We start from the raw sequence: 26,317 nt of genomic DNA on the forward strand, positions 1-26,317 counted from the left end.
AATGCACCACTGTGGTCTTTCCTTCCTTCTTTCTCTCTTAGCTCCCACTTATGAGTGAGGATATGCGGTATTTTTGCCTCTGTGCCTGGCTTATTTCACGTTCTGGTTCTTTTAAGATAAACCATTTTGCTGAAGAGACATTTGCTGTCCTCATGACGAAAGCCGCATGCTCGAAAAGTTTGTACTGCTACATTCTGAGGTGAGACCACACGTTGTAAATGTGTGGAAGAGAAATGAAAACATTTTCCGTGTTTCTGAAGATAAACAATTTTTACAAAGAAAATTCTTACTGAAAAAAAAAATTAAACCCCCAGGGATACTACTATACACAAAAGCCATTGCTATTCATGATTGAGGGCCTAGAATGCATAAAGATTCAGTACATGTTGAGTGAATGATGACATTTTCCCATACTGTACATTTCCAAGAGGCTTTTTATTAATGCGTTAATGTGGAAAATCTTTTCAGTAGAGAATAAAATGTTCTATTTCTCCAGACGATAATAGCTAGTATTTATTGAGAGCTCAGTATGTTCCAGGCTCATATAATCTTCACATTAATATTATGAGGTAAATACTAGATCAACCTCATTTTACAGACGATGAAAGTGAGGCAAGGAGAGGTTAAATGGCATCTCGATGACACACAGCTGGTAGCTGGGGGGGGAGCTGAAATTCTAGCTCAGGTGAACGGACTTCACAGATGCACGTGGAACCACTATGGCCTGAGTCTCTCAATGGCCTAAAGATTTGATGTCCTTAACCTCTTTCTCAGCGTTTCTTATTTCCTTCATAGTGCACATTGCAGATTAATTTCTTTATTTGTTCTCTTGTGTCTTGTCTGTTTCCTCTTCCAGAAGATACGCTCCCAGAGGACAGGCGCTTTGCCCGTCCACTACTACATCCCCAGAACCAGAGTGAAAACATTAGAGTCATAAACGTTTTTTGAATGAATGAATGAATGAGTGCTTTCCACATCAGTCAGCTTGATAAATGAGATCTTGGTAAAAGAACATGTATTATTTTTTATTGGCCATTAATTGTGCACCAAATGGTCTTGTTTTTAAGGAAAAGCCCACATAAGACTTGCACTGAAAGGGACCACGGTCATCTTTAAGGTGGCAGCGTGTGGTGCAGAGAGCGAGGGCACATCTAGTTGGGATTCTCTGCAGAATCCCCAGGCAGCACAGGGCATCACATGGCAGGACAGCTGAGTGTGTCCTCTCCTTTTAAAGCCACTAGTCTACTCCCATGATACTCCGTTAACCCACTAACCCATCAATCCATGAGTGGATTAATCTACTTGTGAGAGCACAGCCCTCATGATCCCATCACCTCTCAAAGGCCCCACCCTTCAAATATCGTATTGGGGATTAAGCTTCAACAAGAGATTTGGAGGGGACAAACATTCAAACCATAGCATACACCTATATGAATTAACAAGGATAAATCTAAAAGGTATAATGTTGAGTAAAAGAAGAAAGCAAATAAAGAATATGGTCATATGGTTACATTTATACGAAACCTCAAAGAGCAGATTACATACACATATATACATACATGTACATATATCACACACATACATGTGTGACGTATGTATGTACACATTTATACATATGTATCACACATATTGTTACTATATTTATAAAGTAAGGGAATGACTAAGGAAATTCAGGATAGTGGTTACTCTGGAATGCCGTAGGAAAGAAAATGTGATTGGGAGAGAATAGCAGGAAAGTGGGTTTCTAAGGTCCTGGCAATATTCTCTTTCTTAGGTTAAATAGTGGGAATATGGGTTTTCATTTTTTTCCCCATAAACTGTAAAAATATGTTTTTTATTTAATCCTTTGGATACAATTTTAAATTAAAGAAAGGAAGTTTAATTAAAAGAATATTTCTTGAAGGGCATCTTCCATATACTTCTGAGCCCCTTACATTTAACTTACACATCACCAGACATCACTCTCTTCTGAGCTGGCTCTCCCGGCTCTTGCTGAGAGATCAGGGTAGAGCCACCGGGGTCTTTTGTTCCAGGGACCCTGGTCTACTCCAGTTCCCATCTTGGAATGTGCTGGGTGGGCTTAGGAACTACACGTGCCTCACAGGCTCATATGGAGGGAACCTGGAAGCCTGAAGAAAGGAAGTGTGGGGGGAATTCAAATAAGAGACAGGATTTGTGCAGATCTGGAAGCCCTGGGCCCAAATTTACCCACACCCAGACAGAGCCAGACAGGGCCAGGTGAGAACAAGCTGGGACCAGCCAAATGAGGTAAATCATTCAGCAGCAGAGTAATGATTAAGTAAAAATGCACCGAGGGCACTTACAGGGTGAACTGTTGGGTAAGACAGTTTTCAAAGTGTCTGTTTTTTTCTAACCCAGACCTCGGCCATCCATTTGACGAGTGGGTCCCATCCCCCATTACCTCCTGCGAGGCATTTCTACTTACAGAATTTCATCTGATCCTTTCCTGACCGCGTGGCAGATGTTACTACCACCTTAGGGATAAGGAACAGGCCCTGAGCAGTTAAGGGATTTGCTCAAAGTCACCATGGCACAGAAACCCACAGCCTGCTGCCCCTGCACCCAGACCCCTTCCACCCTCACCCTCTTTGGGGCCTGTACACGTTTCTGCACTCAACTCGGGTGCATCCAGAGACCCCCTTCTTATGTACAGAGCTCTCCCTGGGCTTGCCTGCAGGATAAATTCAAGCTCCCTAACTTCCCATTATCTGCACTCACAGTTCTCAGAATCCAAAAATATTGGTTTTAATAGAGCCTGTAAATAACATCTAGTTCTGTGTTCAGTCTTTCAAAATCATTGACACCTGCTGAAACTGTGGACCTTCTCCCCAGAAAAATGCCTATAGTACAAACATCCAAAATATGGCATGCCATTTCAAAGGGGTCACAGATCCCCAGACTACTGTTAAGAATTGCAGACCAAGGGTGGCAGTTCCTCAAAAAATTAAGCATAGAATCACGATATGATCCAGGAATTCCACCTCTGGGTTTATACCCAAAGAATTGAAAGTAGGGTCTCAAACAAATATTTGTACACCCATGTTCAGAGCAGCACTATTTGTAATAGCCAAAAGGTGGAAACCACCTAAATATGTCCATCGACAGAAGAATAAATAAAGAAAATGTGGTATACGCATACAATGAAAAATTATTCAGCCTTGGGGCCGGCCCGGTGGTGCACTGGAGTGTGCTGCTTGGGAAGCACGGTGGCGCTCCCGCCCGAGGGTTCGGATCCTACATACAGACCGGTTCCCGCTCACTGGCTGAGCGAGGCGCGGGAGCAACACCGAGGGTTGCAATCCCGTTGCTGGTCCCCGGTCCGGTACGGGGGCAACACTGAGGGTTGCGATCCGTTGCCGGACACGGAAAAAGACAAAAAGACAAAAAAAAAAAAAAAAAAATTATTCAGCCTTAAGAAGGAATGGAATCCTGTCACGTGCTACAACATGAATGAACCTTGAGTTGACTGAACGTTATGCTAAGTGAAATAAGCTAGACACAAACAGAAAAATATTGTATGATTCCACTTACATGTGATACCTAGTAAAAATGAAGAGACAGAAAGTGGTGGTTGCCAGGGGCTGGGCGAGGGGAAATGGGGAGTTAGTGTTTGATGGGTACAGAGTTTCAGCTTGGGAAGATGAGAAAGTTCCGGAGATGGATGGTAGTGATAGTTGCACAACAGTGTGAATGTACTTAATGCCACCGAACTGTACACCTAAAAATGGTTAAAATGGTAAATTTTATGTTATGTATGTTTTGTCAAAAAGAAAAGAATTGCATATGGAATGAACCCCTTACTTCGCACATGAGGATGCTGAAGCCAGGACCAGGCCAGGCCTCCTTGTTCCAGGGCTGCTCGCCCGGCCCTCTAGGCTAGGCAAGCTCTGGACAAGTTGCTAAGGGAATGACTGTGTCTCCTGCTGAAATCCTAGTGCACAAGGCCACAGGGAGAGGTGCATCAGAGCTGCACAGGACGGGGTACAATGTTTACATGAACGTCATCTATTGGCTTTGTAACCCTCACATGCAGTTACCCAGGATGACCTGTTCTCTAGTAAAAGCAGCATTTGGGAATGAGATTGTGCCATCCAATGGGGTTTCAGGACAAATTATGGTAACGATAGATCTTACTGATACCATTTCATAACTACATCACATGAATCTGGAAGGATGGGTTTGGACTTTCCTTTTTGTAGAGGTTTATTGAAGATACAATTAAACCTCATCAACCAAAATTACCTCTGTTAACATTTTGGTCCACAGCCATCTGTTTGTCCGAGGTTGAGTGTGTGCAGAAGCGAAGGTAGGGAGGAGAACCATAGCACATGAGCTATTTGGTAACCAGTTTTATCATACAACATGCATCATGAAAATCTCTTCATGTCACCAAATATTATTCTATAGCATCAACTATGATGGCTGCCAAGTAATTCATTTTATAGACATAGTAACTAAATCCCTATTGCAGGAAACAGATTAGGAGTTTTCACTATTACTTAGAGTACAGCAGTGATTATCCCATACATGTCTATCTCATCTTCTTATAAATTCCTAGAAGCCAATGGATAAATGGCTGAACATTGTTAGGATTTTGATTTAGAGTATACTTTAGGAAGTCTGTATCTATTCGATGTGTGAAGTTATCAGTGTAATTCTAAACTGCCCATTCATCCGCTCTCACCACCAAAGATTATACTATGTTTACCAACTTTACAATTTAAAATTGTAATTTAATTTTTATAATTAAAATTTTCACTATTTAAATCTATATTTGATGTGTTCATTATGTGATTAGACTTATGTGATTCTTAGAATTTATGAAGTCTCTTCATATCCTGTGCTTGTATACAGTGCGCCTCATCTTGATTACTAAGTGTATTTTCACATTGTCTGTCATATATTTTATGTTATCCCCATGTCATTAGTGCTATTTTTTTAATGTGAAAATCTCATATTTTAATAAATCAAGTCTAGAAATGTATTCCTTTGTGGTTTAGATATTAATTTTGTCACCAATCATTTTATTAATTTCCCTTATTCTAAATTATTGTTCAATTGCTTCTCTTGGGTGTTACTGCATGAGAAATGGATCTCATATTTTTTTTTGTCTTAATACATGGCTAGAACTTGTGAAATTATGTTAGCCACAAAGGAATATTAGTGATAATAATTATTAATTACATTAATAATAACTGCTCTGAGCAGAGTACAGAATACTGAGGCAGCGCTTTGGCGGAACATTAACCTAGAGTTGGGGGTCAGGCAAGACTTTTTAGACTGTAAAATCTGAAAGGACTGAGGCTTTTGTCATGACACTTCACACCTGGAAATCTTTAGGTTTGATAAGGTATGTATGTACATCCACCTTTCTCATCTCCAGGTACCCTGGCTAGTCTTGGCTCTCTGCACTTCCATACAAATTTCAGAATCACCTTGTCAGGGTCCACAAAAGAACTTGGGATTTTTATTGGTATTTTTAAAAGTGAGCCTTCTTATCCATAAACAAGGTATTTCTCTAATTTGGGTCTTCTTTAATGTCTTTCAAAAAGACTTCATTATTTTCTCCAGAATGTCTTGTATATAATGTGGTAGATTATTCTCAGGTGCTCAATGTTTATAATGCTATTGTAAATGGTATTTTTTTATGGCTTTTTAAAACATTTTTACTGATTTATAGAAATAAGGTTGATTTTGTACATTGATTTTGTGTCTAACAACCTTAACTCTTACAAAACCTAACAATTTGTATGTATCTTCAGGTTTTTTACAATCATAATCTGAGAATATTTCCCATTTCTCTTTAAAAATTTTATTAAGGTATAATTTACATATCATAAAATCTACCCATTTTAAATGTACATTTGAATGATTTTTGGTAAGTTTAGTAAGTTATGCAACCATCGTAGTAATTGATTTAGAACATATTCAGCTTTCTTTTCCATGTCTTATACCTTTTTCATTTGACCCTACTGCACTTGCTAGAATCGTCTGTGTAATTTTGAACAGAGGGAGGGTGGTGAATATTACTGCTAATTCCTAAAGAGGAAGGTTTCCTATGTTTTACCTCTTGGTATAAGCCTTATTTTTTATTTTGTTTTGTTTGAGATAACCCCTCCATATAGAAGTTTCCTTGTATTCCTAGTTTGATAAGAGTTTTATGTTTTGGGCCAGCCTGGTGGCGCACTGCTACAGTGCGCTGCTTGGGAAGCGTGGTGGTGCTCCCGCCAAGGGTTCGGATCCCACATACAGACCGGTTCCCGCTCACTGGCTGAGCGAGGTGCGGGGGCAACACCGAGGGTTGCGATCCCGTTGCCATCCCGGTCCGGTACGGGTGCGACACTGAGGGTTGCGATCCGTTGCCGGTCACGAAAAAAGACAAAAAGGAAAAAAAAAAGAGTTTTATGTTTTAATCTCGAATGAGACATTGGAATTCCATCAAATGTTTTCTGTGTCTAGTGAGATGACCATACGCATTTCCCTTAAATGAAGGCAATTTCTAACTAGACTCCCTGCCTTGGAGGGTGCTCTGGGTTGTTTCCTGCCCCCTGAGCTCCAACAGACCGGAAAATCCACACTCAGGTTAACCTGGTCCAGCAAATTTCTTCTAATTGAAACTGGTTTCAATACTCTTCTTCCCTGTCTGTTCTCATCTTTGCACTTGGCCTGCATAATTGTTCTTTTCTTGCCATGTATCTGTGTAGGGTTTGTCCCATTGTGTTCCGTGGTGTTAGTTGTTCTCACTGGGAGAGTTGGTCCACATCCCAAGTTCATTACAGAGTGTGGTTCCTATACTACTATTGTGAATGGATTTTTTTTGTCCATGACATTTTCTAACTAGTTATTACTAATAAATTGGGTGGTAATTGATTTTCATACATTCGTTCTGTCACCATTTTATTAATCTCCCTTATTTATTAATTCTAAATCACTGTTCAATTGCTTCTCTTGGGTGTTAGTACATGAGATATGCATCTCATTCTTTTTTCTTTTCTTTTAATACATGGTTAATTTCAATTGCTCTTTTTCTGGTCAGGTGGCCAAAGGGCTGAAAAGACTCATGGAACACAAGTGACTCACGCTTCCCAAAGAAACAGGAACTGTTCTCCCTCCTAGACAGGTTAAGGTTACAATGCAATTGCCTTCACTCATTTTGTTTTGGAGCCAGAATTCACTGCATACTCTTAGATAGGACCTGAATTTTACTGCTGTATATTTTATATATTGGCTTCTACCCAAAATAATCTTAGGTCTTTTACAGAACAAAAGCATATACCTTGAGAAAGGCTGTGAAGTTTGTAAGCCCCAAGAGTTTCTTCTTAAGTCATGACAAAATACAGTTTTCTTATTCACTATCTTCTTTGATGGAGAGATGAAGGAAAAACTGCACAAGCCCACACATTCTGATCCATGCATCCTTTATTCCATGACCAACCACTGTGCTGCATCCAAACAACAGAACACAAACTGGCAACCAACCGCAATCCAGTTGTACAACGATCTGAGGCTCACAGTACATTTAAGGCTTTTAAATTTGAAAAAAAAAAAATAATAATAATAATAATTAAAACCAAAGAACCCCCAGACCCAAACCCCCAACCAATACAAGTAGTGTAGCAATTTTAAGCATCTTACATTTCTGATGCTTATTTGGCGCAACTCCAGTGTCAAAACCCAAATAACTCCTAAACGAAAAAGATTAGTTTAGTGAAATTTTAATTACATAAATTCTTCAAAGCATAAACTTGAAATTTTTGTCTTGGAAATGTTATAAAACTTTTTAATAGCAAAACATAGGAATAAAAACATATTAACAAAATGTATTCAATCATTTACATTACAAACAAGGAATCTGCAGTTCATTGTAATAGCCTGACAAAAGAAAAACTACCCATTAAGAATCTATGCACAATGTAATTGCAAATATGTACAGTACTTTAAAAAAGCCTACAAGGAGGACTTTATAGAAGGAAAGTCGGCTAGGCTCTTTGTTAGACCAACCAATCAAAATATTAAAACTCTGTTGGCCAGTAATAAATTTACACTTAAAAAACCCCCAGTTTCCTTTTGTTTAAGAATATTCCAGTTATATTTATATGGTTACAGTTGATGAAACTGCTCATGATAGTTCCAGTAAATTACCCTTCAATTCATTTGTTTGGGGAAAGATCAGAATGTTAACAAAAATTAATAAAGGAATTTTCACCACCAGTTTTCCAGTTACACTATCACAGCTTCACAAATGGATTGAACCCATGGATCCAGTGGCTGAAAGAGAGCTGCATGTCAAATACTGAGAACATTAGTGAAGACAAGGTTGAGTCCTGCATGGATAAATCAGAAGTGATGGGTGAGGTTGAGAAACATGTGAGCACACTTAATATCGCACTAGAAAACTGTCCCCACATTCAGCTCTCATTCCCATTCCTGCAAAGCGATGAAGCTGGGAATCACGACTGTTCAATTTATCATGTTGTGTGAATTAGTAGAATCACCTCTAGATACAAAAGACTGAGATTTCATCAGCTCTTTGATTAGAACACCCTAAAGGTTGGGCACTTCTTCATGGTTATCAAGTCATTACAGCTATCCAGTTAAAGCATGTGCAAAACAGAGGACTCTGCTGTTCACAGTAAATGAGGTAAAATCAAGTGGTCGTCTTCAGGAATTAGGAAGTTCATGAGATATGAACTGTTTTAGTCTTTCTAGGTATTGTGCATAAAGCTCTATGTCATTATGCCCAGCCCCTTCCACCCAGAGGGGCTCCACGGCTCGGGGACAGCGCTCGTACATCGCTAAGCCATGGGAGAAATCGATGACCTCATCCTCTGTACCATGAATGACCAACACAGGAGAGGTGACTTTAGATATCTTGTCAATGCTGCAAAACAAAAGGGGTGGGGAGCGAAAAAAGGACTCCTTTAGTTACGTTCACATATAATATACATCACACTTAATGATAAGTGAATCAACACCCACAGGAAAGGATATTAATACTGCATCGCTGTTTTCTCTTTGTTTTTTTTTTTATTAAAGACTATTTTTTATAGCAATTTTAGGTCCACAGCAAAACTGAGAGGGAGGCATAGATATTTATTTCTCATAAACCCACTGCCCAATACATGCATGGCCTCCCCCATTATCAATATTTTCCACCAGAGTAGTATATTTGTTACAGTTGATGAACCTACACATCATGATGGTTTGGCTTTTTTCCCCCCTATTTTTTCTAGTAATTCATTTTTTCTTAAATAAATTTTTCATTTTGGAATAATTCTGGATTTACAGGAAAGCTACAAAGATAACAATACAGTTCCTATATACTCCTAATGCATTTCCTAACGTCATACATTAAGGTTAACATCATATGTGACCATGGTATATATGTCAAAACTAAGAAACCAATGCCAGTACATTACTATTAACTAAACATCGATGTCAGTAAATTACTATTAACTAAATTCAAGACTTTATTTGGATTTCACTAGTTTTTCCACTAATGTCTTTTTTCTGTTCCAGGGGCCAATCAAGAATACCACATTGCATTTAGCCATTGTGTTTTTGTTAAAGTATTTTATTAAAAACAGAACTCCTAAAAGCATCAGTAACTAACATTTTTGTTATTTTCCTACTTTTTGAAAGAGGATTTATTTATTTTTTTAAAAATAAACAGGCCAGAAATTAACATATCTGAATGAACATCTCTTTGCGAAGTTGGACACTTAATCCACCACCACTTAAGTTTTCAGAACTCTTTTTTTCAAGAGCTACCTTCACAATTGATTAACAAGATACAAACCCCATTTCATAAAAACTAATGGCTCATTTTTGGATAAAAACTGCACTACTTAGCTATTTGACTCTGAAAGACTTCTGATTGTTTACAGAAATCAAATCTACTATCAAAAGAATATTTGAGGATCTTCAAAATAATGTGCTTCAGACTCTGAAAGCATATCCCAAACAGTAACTCAAAGACTTTAAGCATTTGTTGGGCTGAGTATGTACGTGACTTCTCTGATGCGGCAACAGTCATTTAACCTCCAAATAAATCGAAAGAAACAAATCTCTTTCCAGTCTATCCTCCTCCCAAAGGCCCTCTTATAATTGACTTCTCTTTCCATATTTGATCCTAGTCAAAGTTACAAAAGGATACGAAATGGTACTATTTGTGGGAATCTTTTTGTTAAAAGTAGCAGCTAACGTTTATTAAACATTTACCATAGCTGGGTGCTTTGCACTTAACATATAAAATCTTGTTTAATCCTCAATGAAAGGCAACAAGAAAGAAATGACCAGCTCTGTTTTATCAAGGAGGGAATTGAAGCTCAGAAAGATTATTAAATAGCAGGCATGAGGTTGTGGAGATAACAAAGAGCTCTAACATCAATTACGCATCCCAAAGATCTACAACAACTGCCATAGAGCCTTTATTAACAGCTCATGAAGCTGCTGACCACTTCAAGACATCCCAGAAAAAGATTGCAAAACCTCATCAGTCATGTAATTTGCAAAGATCAGAGCCACTGTGGCAGTATTCAATTTTGCAGATTAGTAATCTTACTTGGGGGCCAGCCCCGTGGCGTGCTCGGGAGAGTGCGGCGCTCCCGCCGCAGGTTCGGATCCTATATAGGACTGGCCGGTGTGCTCACTGGCTGAGCGCGGTGCGGGCGACCCCACACCAAGGGTTGTGATCCCCTTACCGGTCACGAAAAAGACAAAAAAATAAAATAAAATAGTAATCTTACTTGGAAACCCATTTCTCCCCTATATTTTATTTTAAAGTAAATTCCTTTAAGAGAGTTCAATTACACTCAATTTAAATGATATTTACTTAGCAGTTATGATGGACCTTACATTATGCTCCATGCTGCACAATTTAAGAGAATCTCTACTGCCTAGAGAGTGTATTTGAAGTTAATGCCATTGTCTGATCATAATGTAAAGGAGGGTAAAAAAAAAAAAAAGGATTACAAATGAAATAATAATCAGAACTCCTTTTATTTTTTATTTTTTTAATATTAAAAGGAAATGTGAAAGTTATCTTCCTTTAAGGAAAGGAAGACAGAGATGCTCCTTCCATTTTGTAGGGATGGACATGAATAAGGAATGGTCTCTCTGCTATCTCCAATCACCAACCTTAATTAAGCAAATTACTTAACCTCTCTAAGCCTCAGTTTCCTAATCTGTAAAATGAGTACAGTAACTGGACCAACTTCTTAAGTCTGTTGTGAATGAAGATTAAGGGTTGTACATTAATGAAATGTACAACCTGATGCCTGGTGCATTAGACAAACTCAGCATAAGATTAGTTGTTAATTTGTTAATTAATAAGTTGGAATTAGTTATCATGGCTGTATTTTAAGGTATATGCTAATTTAAGAGCCAGGAAAAAACCTACTTGTTTCGTTGCCAGGGTAACTCCTGGCATGGCTTCCCATAAACATGCTAAATATCTGTCTTCTCAGAAACTGGCCTCTCATTACCAATTCGGCACAAATAAGGCCACACTTGAGATGCACATTAGCCCTACTTAGCATTCCCAGCCATGCTGCTAGAAATGTGCAGTGCAACTTTCCCATGAAGCTAAATCTCACTGAATCCTGGTATAAACTGCACAGAACTGAAGTTCACCCAAGGTGCTAACAGAAGGTTTCTTCCTGTGAAACAAGACAGTCTGTGTAACAGATGTTTATGCAACCGAATGATGTTCTTTTTTATTTTCTCCCAGCAATAGCAGAATGACAGCAATTAATGGGTCAATCAAAATCCTGAAACTGTACATTCTTTCTGCTGAGGCTTTCTCTATAAAATGGCAATGTGAGCTGGCCAGGGCTTTTGTAACAATCTCAGGCTGCTTTAGCAATGTACTGTGGGAAAAGTTCAGAGGGCAAAGACTTAATATGTTTATTAAAAATACTTTCCTCATCTTAGGGTAAAAAGAAAAAAAAGGAAAAACGCCCAAACAGAGGTATTCAAGAAACCAATGTGCTCACTGCTTTCATAGTTTCAGCACATTTTTCTTCCTTCTCTTAGTGAGAACTAAACAGCAGGGGTTAGGTTGGCAGCTGCTCTGCCGCCTCTAGCAGGCTGGCAGGAGGGTTCCCAGGCTGGCAGTGGGCTCTGGTTCTTCTGCTTCTCGTGATGGATGCAGACAGCTCTGCAGGGGACAAGGTCTTCTGGTTAAAGTGGGAGATGGGTTATTCACTTATACTGTCCCATGGCCAGTTACCAAAGATCAAAACCTGGCTCGTCGTGTAACTCACTTTACCTTTTTTATCCTATTTACAAAGATTAACTGAGTATGGCACCTTTTCCCTTACCTGTACTGGCTCAAAAATAAAGAGAAATTCCAGAACTGTGCTTGCTGGTGGTTTTTATCTGAGCTAGACAACTGCTCCTCGCCTCCTCACACACTCTGCACATAGCTTTCTGTGGCACGGAACTCTTACACTGCATGTAGCTATTTCGGATTCAACAATGCATGTCCCTCTGAGTGAACGAACAGACACTGAACTGTAAGCTCCTCTAGGATATGCGGGTGCTTTCTTTTTTAACCTGCATAGTACAGCTGAACCAATTAATCCCAGGTATCATGGCACTCAAGGTCCTTATACATCATCTGGGAGATTTTCACACACGAGTCAGGCCCGGGAGGATAAAGTCTCTGGATGTGTAAGTATCATATTGTCCACATCCCCTATGGCGCTCAGCGGGGTCTGACATATGCCTGCATTTAATAAATATTAATCAGTGGCACTGTCACTAATATATATTAGCGTATCACATTAATACAGTTCATGGCAGCATCAGATCTGAACTCGGATCACTGGCCAACTTAGCACATGCTGTACAACACTGAACTTACCTGGGGAAAGCATCAAAGCAGTATGTTTTCCTGGTATCTGGAAAAGCCACACGCAGACCAGACATCAGAGGGGAATGGAGAATGACCGCTGCGCACTCATACCGTGAGGCCAAGTCCACCGTGGGGACAGTCCCGATGCTCTGACCATAGAGGATAATGTTCTCAGGACTTACGCCATATCTGGAGAAATCAGAGGGTGCATGCCATTAGCTCATGTATGAAGTCAGAGTGAGAGTGAGGGGGGGGCCGAGAATATCTTAAACCCACAAAACTCCCACATCTACCAGCTTAAAACCATATCATTTAACTTGTAGGATTTAGCTTAAAATGAATGTGAACTTGACAAAAACAAATGTTAGGTGCCTATTTCAGTACTAAGCGACTAAGATTCTGTCTTCCACAACATTTTGCAAAAATAATGAACATGACATATTTTTCTGGCTAATTAATTAAATAAGTGCATTATAAATTTCACTGAAGTATTGACACAGTCATCTCACTTCCTATTATTCCCTCTTTATATTTTCTTTGATAATCACAGATGCATTTCTGAAGTAAAAACAAAAGCAGGTTTGGTAAACTGTAATATATTATTAAGACCTCTTTTCAAGTGGAATTTTAATGATATGAAAGATACTAACATTTATCAGAAAAAGGTTTACTGGGAGACAATGAATTTGAAGACAACTGTATTTTCTTTAGCCTATTCTTGGGCTAAACCCTTCCAAGTCTTTCAGTCCATCAACGGTCTCTGATTCATTCTCTTCCAATTCTTAGCTGGGTAAACAACTGTGGAATACAAGCTAATCCCAGCTTCCATTGCAGGTGGTTGTCCCTAGAGAACTAAGGCCTGGCCAACCGGATGTGAGCCGAAGTGACATGAGCTAACTGATCCCTGCATTAAAGGAACAGTGTGCTCTTCTTTTCCCTTCTCCCTTCCATTGGTGGGAAGTAGCCCGTGCAGAGCCATGCAGAAGAAGGCAGCACCCTAGATATGGTGGTGGAACAACATAAAAGGAGCCCAGGAAAACAGATGCTCTCTTATTAACCCACAAAGGAAATGCACAATATGTAAAGAGTGCTTAGAAATGAAGACAACTAGGCAAAAGAAATGACATAGCACAGAAGAAGACACATATATGCTCAACACACACAAACACACACACAAAGTGATGCTCAATCTTGGTAGTACATGAAGATGCAAATTAAATCCATGAGTCATTATTATATACCCTAGAGAGGGACAAAAATGAAAAAGTCAGATAATGCCAAGAGATGGCAAGAACATGGAAAAGTGAAACTCTGTTAACATTGCTGTAGGAATACAAATTGATACAAGTACTTGGGTAAACCATTTGACCTTATCTGGTAAAGCTGAAGCCTGTGAACTAGCAGTTACACTTTTTGGAATAAATACCTACTGTGGCTTACAGGGCAGTATGAAATGCTTCCTGACAACAGCCTTCAGTGAACAGAATACCAACCCATAGCTGAGGGGGATGGCAAGATTTCAATCTAACGCACCCCACCCCACCCCCCCACCCCCGCTCCATGAAACTCCACAGGAAAATGTGGGCCCTTAAGAGGACTTCAGGCAAGGAGTGGCTACTTCCAGCAGGCAAGCATTGGGATGTGCTTTTACAGAGCCAACATCTGGGCTCATCAGCCACGAAGGGTACAGGATCTGAACTCATGTAGACAGAAAGGGCTTTCTACTAGAGAAGCACGACATGCCCACAAGGCAGCAGAAGGAAAGCACAGGGCTGGGATAGAGCCCAGAGCAGCTCACTGGGGCTGCTGAGCCCAAGCAGAGCTGGGATGTCAGCAGGGATGGGGCTGGGAGAGCTTGAATGGGAAGCTAAAGGGTTAGAGCCTGTCCTAGAGAAGGTGAGGGGGCACTGGAGTGTCCAAGGGCAAGGTGAGAGGAACAGAGTTTAAGAAGCTTCATCTTTAGGGACATGCAGGAGAGATGACAGATGCATGGAAAGGAAGCAGGGAGATCAGGTAAAGGACTCTTCAGACTCCTAAAGGGAAGAGGAATGAAAGATTATAAAAGATTTAAAAACAGGATCCACTCTCTATTTCTAAAGTGAAGTATCTGTGTGGCCCTGGGACCTGACACCATCTAATAAAACTGTGCTATGGAAGAGTGTCCTAAGACATAGGTTTTGCCTGGTGTTCTTGTCTGGGGTTTCATTTCCTTTGGAAGAACAGGTCATTAAAAAAGTTGGCAAAAGGAGTTTGGGTGGTGAGATTTGAGGAAGGAATTCACGCAGCAGCATCCTGTGCCCGAAATCCTTATGTGAGAGGCATGGACTTTAAAGTCCTCACTGAGGACTAAACGGTGAGCAGTGTCAGAAAGGAACACTGCGTTCATGGTCAGCATGCCAGAGCACAGGACATTACCCTAGGGAGGTCCCCAACTGCAACTGCCACAAGCTCTTTCCTTAATGGACTGGGAGGGTAGTCTCAGCAGGAGTTTTTAATCTAGAATTCAGGGACCCTTTGGGGGAGAACGTAAATAATACTAGGGGTCTCTTCCTCCCTCACAATATTCGTCAGATTTTCAAAGTGGCCTACAACCCCCAAAAGCATAAGGGCCACTGGATCCTGCACTGGGGGAGTCAGCAGACACCTGGAGAGAAGAGAGTCCCCAATTTCCACATTGAGGGTGGGGGGTCTTTCCAAAACTGCCACTCCTGTGGCAGGCAGTAAATTTTGCTATCAATTATTTAAAAAATTATAAATCAAAGAAAATATAAGAGGAGGAGGAGGAAATGAAAATCGAAGGCAGTTAATGAATGAAGGACAGAAGATTAAGAGATGATTAATGGCATCAGACCCTACCTTCACTGATCCAATCTGAAGAACTGTGAGAGTTGCATGGGATAACACAGCATGGTCACAAGGAAGTGGTGATTTCCCTTTTTATTACTATAGTCAAACAAAGTTTTCAAAATCCTGACTCTGCCTTCCACTCTACACACCATGAGACTTTACGAGCTTGGGCTTACACTGAATAAGGATAGAAACGGGCACAGGCCCAAGAGGCACAGCCTGCCAGATAGGGCAGAGGGGAGTGCTGTGGTTACTCACACATGCAGCCTTTTTCTGTTCTGAGCATCCTGAACCAGTCCATCCTCGGAGATCAGAATCTCCTTAGGCCTTACAGAGAATCTGGGGACTATCTCACCTGGGACCGTCAACTCTTAGTGTTCCATTCATGGGCACCAGGACACACCCAGTACCAGTCTCTACAAATTCTACATTTGATTCCACCAGACTCGTATCCTTCATGATAACCAATGCTTTGTAATTCAGAGTTTTCACAGGCAAACCTCCCCAGGTAAAACACAAAAAGCACTAGCCACAAAGGAAAATACTGGCAAACTGTAACACGTTCAAATGAAGAAGTTCTGGTCAACAGAGGACACCATTAATAAAGTGAAAGTGTGAGTCACCAAGTGGGAAAAGGCACCTGCCACATGTATTACTGTTAAAGGTCTCATATAAAGAACAGGTAAAGACTACCGCAAATCAATAAGACTAACAACCCAACATGAAAAATGGACATTTACAAAATGGGCGTTTCATAAGAGAGATCAAATGGCAAAGAAAGAAGAGAGGGAGGGAGGAGGAAGGAAAGCATAGTTAGCAATCGAAGTCATGGGGTTGAGTGAGATCATCTGGAGAGAAAATGCAGGAAGACTACAGCTTGGGGAAGGTGAGCCAGTGAAGGGACCAAGCTCGTGTGGGGCGGGGACGGGAGGAGCAACTCCGAGTGACTCCGTGTCTCAGAGGCCAAGAAACGGATTTCAAGAAGAAAGCCATCGTTCTCACTGTAAAACACACAGGAGAAGTTGAACTGGATGAGAAGCAAAAGGTGGCGGGTTAGGGACTTCGGGCTGAGTAGGTGGGAAGTGGAGGTGAGAGATGCGGCTGTAGCTTACCGCACGGAGCACTGATGCAGACGGGACTTCCTTAGAGTCAGGGGCTGGGACATGTGTGTAGCCCCGAGAGAAGACTGAAATTCTGTGGAGACGGGGGAGGGGATTCTTAAAGTTCTGGGAGGGCTGGGAATGTGGGGCTCAAGTGGAAGGTTAGCCCTGGTGCGATGAAGCAGCAATTCTCCCCAAAATGCCAGGGAGGTAAAATGGAAGGAGAACGGCCAGACCTGCGACCACAGAGGCCTGGCCTCCAGCCTGGCGGTCACCCTGCAGTGTCTGCCTGTGTACTGGGAGAACACACTTTTGAAAGACAGCCTGAGGGACTGAAAACACTGAAGACACACTGTGTGTAGGCCTCTGCTGGTACTTCTCCTGTCCGCCTGCATCTTGCCCACAGAGGTGATGCTTGCTAGGAGGAATCGCTTTTGGTCTTTTGCCATTGTGATGCCCCTCCCTAAAAATAGCAAATCATAATTAAAAATGCAAAAAAAAATCCTGCATGAACATGTCTTCTACTTTATCTATATTGTTTCTGGCTGCTATGAAGCTACTGTCTTGTTCCAAATTGGTAGGGTTTAACTTCTTTTTTGTTTCAGAATAAAGGTTTTGGACTTTGGGACTGTTCATGTTTTTTAGAAAATACTTTTTTCACTTGATACTGCTATCTTTTATTTTTAAGCTATGATCTTAAAATGCCCTATTTTTACACCAAACCAGGCAGCCCTTACACAAACTTAGAAAGTATTCACTCTCTCCCCCGCCCCCATCTTTTAATTTAATTTGAGAACTAAAGGCACCTTAGGATTGGGTCCAACCTGATCAATATCAATCAGCGTTTACTTTGAAGAATCCATAAACCCACTGGATCAGAATTTGTTAAGTGTGAATTTACACTTAAAAAATAAATAGTAATAACTTCTCAAGTAATTCAGATACTTATTACAGAACATTGGTATAGAGGTCACCAGTCTTCTACTTTGATGGGGGAAAAAAATCTCAGTGGTACTGTGAAAACAACACACTTTATCATCCTCATCTGCAAAAGAAAGGTGTTGGAATAGACGCCTCTTACAATCCTACTAACAATCTTTGATACTTTCAAAGGATTACCTGCCTCCCTGCCCCATCTTTACACCTCCCCAGCTCCTCATCTGTTGTCAGACAGCATAGTAAAGACAGGAGAAAGCAGAGGAAAAGTCCCTCAAGCAGTACCGACAAGTCTGAATATTTGACTAGCACGCTACAGTTTTCCAAGCCCTTGGAAATTATGAACACTAGCAGTGAGCAGCATGCTTACTGACTCCATGCAAAAAGGGTCAGCAGTACTGCTTCCTTTTTTCCCCCTTCAACAAGTCACTTCTTAACAATGAAAGGAAATTATGAATAAAAAATTTGAAAGAAAAATGACTCAGTCTCACCACGTAAAGATAAACATTATTACCATTTCCATATATTGCTTTCAAGTTCCTTTTCCATATATAGATTTTTACTTAAGGAACATAATTGTGACCCTATTTCTTTAGGCTGCTTTTGTTTGAACATTTTAACATGAGTTTTCCCCATATTAACTCTTTATGACACATAATTTTTAATGGCCTCATATTTCCTTATAGAGCTTATTTTTAGCACAAAATCTACTGTGAGTTATTAACAGTTTTGTGAAGGCTGATTCTATATCTGAAGTTATCTGATAAACTTTAAAAATATTTGTGTGAAATATAACAGCATATGGATAAATTCACAAAACACAAATGTCCAGCTTAATGACTTGTTAAGGGAACACTCGTGAGACATAGACTGTATCTCCAGCATTCTACAAACATCTTCAAATGACATGCTTCTTCCCCATTAAAACCCCTTCCCTTCCCCTGTCTGTAATCGCTATCCTGACTTCTAGGGATTAACTTCCTTGCTCTTCTTTATAGGTTCACTATGCAATTAAATTATCCCTAAAGCTTAATTTTGGTGGGTTTAAGTTTCCTGTAAATGGTGCCCTATAGTGTGTGTTCTGTTGTGTCTGCCTCTTTTCCACAGCATGTCTTCAAGACGTACTGGTGGTGGTGTGTGGTACTCTACGGTACAGCCGCAGCAGTTTATCCACTCTGCTGTCGATATACCTTACGGTTGTCTTGAACTGTGTCTTGTATATATTTCTGGTACATATATAAGTACTTATTTCTGTGAATATACCTTGGAGTAGAACTTCTAGGTCCCTGGGTATGTGTTAATATATTTTCAGTTTTTCTTAATATTGCTAAGCTTTTTTCAAAGTGGTTCTATCAACTTACAACTCCACCAGCAGTGAATGAGCTTTCCTGTGATTCACATCTTTGCCAACACCTGGTGTCAGACTTTTAAATTTTTGTCAGTCTGATGATTGTTTAGAGTTTCACAACATGATTGTAATTTGCATTTTCCTTTTTTTTTTTTTTTTTTTTTTTGGCAGCTGGCCTGTAAGGGGATACGAACCCTTGAGCCCAACTGAGCTAACTGGCCAGCCCTGCATTTCCCTTTTTACTAATGAAGTTGATCATCATGTCTATTCCCTCAAATTCCTCCCAGGCCATATTCTGATTCCCTACGTCTCTGTACCTAAGCACAGTCCATCACGGTTAACCCTTAGTATTATAATCCCCAGAATCCTTTCACCTCTTGACCATCCTATTTTTGCCAATCCCCAGCCCTGGGTCTGAACTTAGGTAAGATGACTTTCAGAGGAGGAGGCAGGGAGGCAGGCCACAGATACTTAGTCTTCTCCTCCCACCACTGAAACCACATTCCTTCCAAATGGCCAGAGCAGCAGGTACACAGCCTACAAAATAGAATCCATGATATTTCTGATCAGAGTCTACAGTAAGGGCTCCGAACCTACACAGTCTCGGGACATGCCCTTCTTCCCTCTAAGGAACTCGAGATGTAGCTCAGGAGAAAAGATACCCACATGACAGCAACAGGCAGGGCGGTGCCGCCAGTGGAAGGCCAGCAGGGAGAAGTCACAGAAAAGTAAGTAATGAGGTCAGCAGAAACTCCAGGTCTGGGTAGGTGGCAAGATTAAGGCTGCTGGACAGAGTATGAGTATCATGGGGTTGGTTAGACAGAAGAATCAGGAAGTCTGCATGTGTGGGAAACAAAGGGCAAGAAGATGAAACAAACGAAAACAAGCCCAGCCTCAGACTGGGTGGCAGGGGTCAGGAAGCCACACAGGGAGCTTGTACAGCCAAAGGTCAGGACTCCCAGAGTGTCTGCAGAGTAGGTACATGGCACTGGCGGTTTCAAAAGAAAGAAGAAAATGCCTTTGAGAAAGGAAAAGATCTGAGTTAGGGAAAAGAACTCAGGTGGCAGCCCACCTGTAAATTCATAGGAATACTCAAATGACACAGAGTGAAGGGGCAAAAACAGTGGGTTCTGAGAAAAACACAAAGAAAAACTCAAAAAGGAGGGCAGTAATGAGACACGCTAAATGCAGCCAGAAGAAAGGGAGCTCACGGGGAGGCTGCAGGCCGGGGGGTCAGGGAAGACCTCGCCACCTCCAAAGCCATGGGGTGCAGAAAGGAGCATTTCCACGCCAGGGAAAGGTGCGCGGCCGCTGCCGGCACTGGCTCTGAGGCGCTCCGACAGCACTCCCTTGCTCCCCCAGCACCACATGGCCAGCTTCACTCGCACCTCTCTGCACACTCTTCTTCTGTTTCCTTTGCTCACTCCTCTCCCTTTTCCCGTGATGGAAGAAGATGCCCCTCACAGCTCAGTCCTCACCCTTCCCTGGAACCTATCTTCGAATTTATTTCCTTGTAGAACTCATCCAATGCCAGCGTCTAGTGCCATGGCTGACGTACAGTGGTTGTGCAATAAATACTTGTTAAATGAATACACGGGTGGCTGGGGTTTCTGAAATGTGTTTATTCACTCCTGTACCTCACCTTAACCCCAGCCCCCCTTCCCTTCTGTTGCTGTTTCTTCCTGAACACCCCAGCCCTGCACACTCAACACCTCCCATACTGACGCTTCTTGGTCGCTCCCCAATCTTTCCACTTCCACCAGTCACCACACCCTTTGTGTCCCAGGCTTGAGCTTTTCACCCTTTCCTCCCCTCTTTCCCTCATATACTCTTAGTCACTAAGTCCCACCGTTTAAGCTGCTCTCCAGACCCATCCCTTTTCTGACACCACTTCTGTTGAGCTGTGGTTGGCTGCCTGTGGCAGCATCTGGTGGTCAACCAGTTAGGACCTGCCGGTCAGGGCAGTATGCCCAATGATGAACATCTCTACCACTGGTGCCCACGGTCTGTTCCCAGAGGTCTTTCCGGAATCCTTACTATCGCTGCCTCTACCTCCCTCCCTCCTCTCCATGATGCTCAGACATTACAGTGGTCCTTGACTGCTCAAGCTACCAATCTGCTCTGTCCTACCCTTTTGGTTTCTGTCTATCTTTTCATGGCTGATGAGAAGGCAGGTGTTACCTAGCTCCGGACTCCTGACCTGGTTTCAACCCACCGCCTCACTCTGACTCATGCTAAAGTCATGCACTCTGCCACCTCACCAGCTTCCTCCCCAGCTTCTCCCTTCCTCCCAGGGCAGAACCTGGGAATCCCCTATGCCTGATCCATGCCCATGCCTGACCTCCCCTCTTCTCTCCCAGACCTGCCTCCCTCTGTTTCCTGCTCTGTGAACGGCCACACTCATGTCACTCCCACCCCAATACATTCTGTATACCCCCATTACACATATCTTCCTTAGAGAAAAAAACAAAAAAAGTTTATGTTACATTGCTAATCAAACCATTAAGCAAATCACTATCTTAAGAAAAAAGTCGATGTCCTCAGATCAACCTCCATAATCTGGTCCCACCTGACTATTCCAACCGTTTCTTTTCACTCTAAGTGACTCTTCTCAGGTTAGATTCTTCACTGGCTCATAAACACCCTCTTCCTAGAATATTCTCTCTCCTCTTCATTACCTACAAAACTCTGCGATTCCTTAGGTCCATTCCAGTCCTACTACCTTCAGTCACTTTTCCTAATTCCTCCAGACTATACACAGTATTTTCTTTCCTGAGCCATTCACTTGGGTGCTTGCTGATAAGAGGGTATGTGGTATTAACCACTTTGTGACATGCCCTACACTGCCAAAGGGGCTGAAAGCTTCACAAAAGTAGGTAAAACTGTATCTTCCTTTGGGGAATTTAGCAATACCAAAGCTGAGGGATCAGTGAGCTTGAAGGCACCCCCTGCTTTGAACAAAATGTGATTCTAGCCAAACGCTGTTTGTGAACAAATTAAAACCAAATTTCAGGGCTGGCCAGTTAGCTCAGTTGGTTAGAGTACAGTGTTATAACAGCAAGGTCAATGGTTCAGATCCCCATACCAGACTCTCCCACCCCACCCCACCCCAAAAACCACAACTAAATTCCACACATAGTCATCATTCTAATGGATCTATAACCCACTCAAGGTTTAAATCTTCTTGGGGATCTAGATAGGAATAGAATCTCTTGTTTACAAACTAGCAATAATGAAGACCACAATACTATTCAGTAAGCACATAAGCATTAATGTTTTTAGACATGATGTAAGATTGTCTTAAAACACAGCACAAGGAATCAAAGTCTCCCCGGGGCTCACCATAAACATGGCCAGTGGCTCACTCGGGAGAGTGTGGTGCTGATAACACCACGGCCACGGGTTCAGATCCCATATATGGGATGGCTGGTTAGCTCACTTCAGAGAGCATGGTGCTGACAACACCAAGTCAAGTGTTAGGATCACCTTACTGGTTATCTTTCAATAAAAAAAAAAAAAACACAGCACAAGGAATCAAAGTCTCCCCGGGGCTCACCGTAAACATGGCCAGTGGCTCACTCGGGAGAGTGTGGTGCTGATAACACCACGGCCACGGGTTCAGATCCCTATATAGAGATGGCTGGTTAGCTCACTTCAGAGAGCACGGTGCTGACAACACCAAGTCAAGTGTTAGGATCACCTTACTGGTCATCTTTCAATAAAAAAAAAAAACACAGCACAAGGAATCAAAGTCTCCCCATTTTTGCTGGGGGGAAGCCATGACCCTGAATAATTACTCTCTGTAAGAGGCAGTGGATGTGCGTAGTAATCCCCTTGGATCCTACAAGTTCTGCTCTCAACCTCTCCAAAAGTCTGCCCTCTTTTTACAGACACAAGCTACTCCACCAAGCACAGGTTGAGCATCACAAATTTAGGTTTCAATGTCCACTTGGCATACAGGACATGCCCCCAGGAGCACCCTGCAGCCAAGGGTCTGTCTCTTGCGGCTGTCTCAGCGGCAAGAGGGAGAGCTGAGGTGGGACACACCCACAATGGAGTCTGGGAATGCAAAGGAGATGGTGTCCCATGGGAATGATCACTTACAAGGTTAAGATCTGTTTGTTTTTGTTTCAGTGTAAGGCTTTCTTTTCTTTCTACAACCATGTACAAGCTCAGCCTCCCTGAGACAGACACACCGCATCCTGTTTAAGTTAATGGGCCTTGACTTTGTCCTCTGTCAAGAGCTTTCTCATTTATCTTCATAAGAAGCACACTTGGCGTAGTTCCGCTGACTTTGAAGTCAACATTTTAAATATTTCAGAGCCAGAATTCCTAGTGGAAATACCTTAAGACATAGGACGGAGATAAATATACAAGGTAACATGAATGTTAATTGAAGGACAAGGTCTGAGGATACTGAGAAACCCTAATAAGCTTTAAAGCAAAGCCTCAGAGCAAAAGGACCCACTAAGCAAGGGAAGCAGGTGGGTAAATACAACCTGCCAAACACACAGACAGCCACAGGGAATGCCTTTGCCTTCAGGCTATACATGGTAAACCAATCTTTTACTTTCTGTAGCCAAAGCTTTACAAACATGTGCTTTATATTTTAATTGCCAGAAAGAGAAAAAACAAAAACAAAAAACACCAATCACCTAAAACATGCTTATTTTTCCTTTCTTTAAATACTTTTTTATTTAGAAATTAGGTTTAGAAAATTTTTCAGTGTTATACTAATCAAAGGTTCACAGATTTCTACTGGTTGTTAATTCCAATAGCAAAAGCAGAGAAAACACATATTAAAGTATCTGGTGCACTGGCACTGTCTGAGAAAATTTTAAATTGTAAAGCTTAGTAATGTCGGCTATATATTTATTTCCTTTTTTCCTAATTTTTAACTAATTTGGTTAAAAGGGACATTTGTAAACAAGATCATTATAACTTCTGGAGTTTTAAAAACCTGGTCACAGTCAAGGTATTCTCTCAACACTGGTTATAAGATAAAACACACCAAATATAACTATAAAAGTAGCCTCATTCACTTCAAATAGCACTGAACATAGGGGGGGGAAATCGTGTCCTCTTTAGTTACATGTCTTTGGGAAAATAAAGAAGGAAATGAGATTCAAACCAAGAAATATCACTACAACGAAGTATGAATTTAGGCAAAGTGAATGGTAAGTTTTTATCAAAGAACAGAGAAGAGAATGATAGAAATGGGGACTGGGAAGTCAGGAAAAGCTTCCTGCAGAAGGTAGAGCTCAAAGCCAGTCTCAAAGGACGGGAGATTTGACAACATCCAGAGAAAGGCAAGGGCGGCAGGAAGGGGAGCAGCCCAGGAATGTGGAGCCGAGCCTGGCCTGGCTGCAGTGTGGGTTTTACATTAGGAAGCAGCAGAAGGTATAGAGAGGGGGAGGGGGCAGAGCACGAAGGGTTTGGGAAAGTGCACAGGATCCCGAGCACGTGGAGGCCGCCTGCGATCCTGGCTGTGGGAAAGAAGACAGCAAGCATTTTGTGGAAGACAGAGTTGCGCACATCAGATGTGTGTGTAGCAGGCAGGGGTGGGGAAGGGAGAGGTTGAAGATAATTCTCCAGGTATGTGTTGAGAAAATAGGCACGAATTGGGAAGTTGGGAAGGAGATGACTGGTGGTTAGAATATCATTTGTTTCATTAGGAATTAAGTTCAGTTTGGGAATATACCAAGTTTCAGGGAACTGTGGACCACCCTAAGCAGGGCATATAAAAGTCAACCTCTTGGGATTAATGACAAGGGAAAATCTTCCTGAAATTGTTTTGCTTTCTATGCTAGAAACACCAGCCCCTGGGCTCTCATTCAATATCCTGCCAGAGTAGAGAGTAAGCTGAGAGGCTGGAAGCAGCAGCCTGGGGCTCACCTGTCCAGGTGAGGAACAGTAGGCGTACAGCTAATGGCAGAGGCTTTGGAAAGGACCAAAGGGCAAGGTCCCCATAAGAGATGACAATAATAATGCATAGAATAACAGGGCACCCTAGGAAAACATAACTTACAAGAAGGCTTGGTATGGTGAAATACATGCCAATCAATGTAGCCTTTCTTAAAGCTATTCATTTACTGTAAAACATGTCAAGACGTGTTAACTAATTTTTGTAAAGCAGCATCCAGCCTTGTGTGAGACACTTCATTCTATCCTAGATGTTTGAATTTCCTTCCAAACGGTGGTTCAGGGAAGGGCTCTCTGTGTCAGGTCTAAACCTACCTTCAAAACAACTTTATTCTTTATGACATTCAGGACTGTTCTCTATTCATACAATACTTTCTCTCTGTCAAAGCAAAAATAAACAGAACCTGACACGATGACAATTTTAATTTTTAAAAAATCATCTTTCAGATGAAAAGTTATAGGCTTAAAGAACATAAAATTAACTCCCTTCAGATCTGCTACAATTAAAATAAAATCACTGCCTTGAACTTATCTGAGTATAATTATGCGTTAAATTGTTCTAATGATAACTGAGATTCTTTTGGCATTCTATAATTATCTAACATGTTGGAAAAGCCAAAAAATGCCAACCCCCCTCTACAGCTACACAAATACCTGTTTAATGGTTAGAATACCACCTACCCTACAGGGCTCTGGAGAGGATACACGAGCTGGCTTGCGTAAAACGTCTAGCATAGGCATCAGACAAGGAAAGATACTCGATAAATGTCACTTCTGTCCACATCAAATACAGATAAACACAGACACTCGACCAAAGTAGAACCTTAAAAAAAACCCTCACTATTCCACCTCCAAGAAATCCAGCTAAAAGGTACAGAATTCATGAAATCTCTACGATGAGAAAAACCTTTAAAAATCAAATTTAATTACCCACTTGATTGCCAAGGCTGAAAGTTGTTTCTTAGAACTAGAAACTCAAGTATCCAATTTCTAATTCTTTTATCTCATTATAAGTTGTTACAAGAGCTGTAGCAGATGAGACACAAGACAGCTGGTGAGTTTGCCTGCTTGATGCTGACTTGAAAATGACCATGGGCCTGAGACTGCAGCACCATGACATCACTTTAGTTCCTGCACTAAAACAGCTGAGATGGCCACCAGGAAATTCTTGGATGGTGCCATACTGGGGACACAGAATATCTGTGACCTGCTCTGTCTGAAGCATCCTTATACCTCCCCGTCCTTGAACTCTAGGTGTGAACACATGTCCAGGCCTGGCCAGTG

At 41.5% G+C, this 26,317-nt stretch overlaps 1 protein-coding gene across 1 annotated transcript in view; it reads right to left on the minus strand.

Moving 5' to 3' along the window:
- Window positions 1-7,422: 7,422 nt before the first annotated feature.
- The window catches only part of LOC103606415 (alpha/beta hydrolase domain-containing protein 17C), a 57,722-nt gene continuing 38,827 nt past the window's right edge, over window positions 7,423-26,317 (minus strand). Inside the window, exons 2-3 of the mRNA XM_008591016.1 lie at window positions 12,890-13,069; window positions 7,423-8,902 (exon numbers count right to left, since the gene is read on the minus strand). Coding sequence (XP_008589238.1) covers window positions 8,683-8,902; window positions 12,890-13,069 — 400 coding nt within the window. The 3' untranslated portion in view covers window positions 7,423-8,682. The remainder of the gene's footprint in view (window positions 8,903-12,889; window positions 13,070-26,317) is intronic.

Source organism: Galeopterus variegatus, unplaced genomic scaffold (assembly GCF_000696425.1).
Source record: "Galeopterus variegatus unplaced genomic scaffold, G_variegatus-3.0.2 Scaffold6563, whole genome shotgun sequence".
Lineage (NCBI taxonomy): Eukaryota > Metazoa > Chordata > Mammalia > Dermoptera > Cynocephalidae > Galeopterus > Galeopterus variegatus.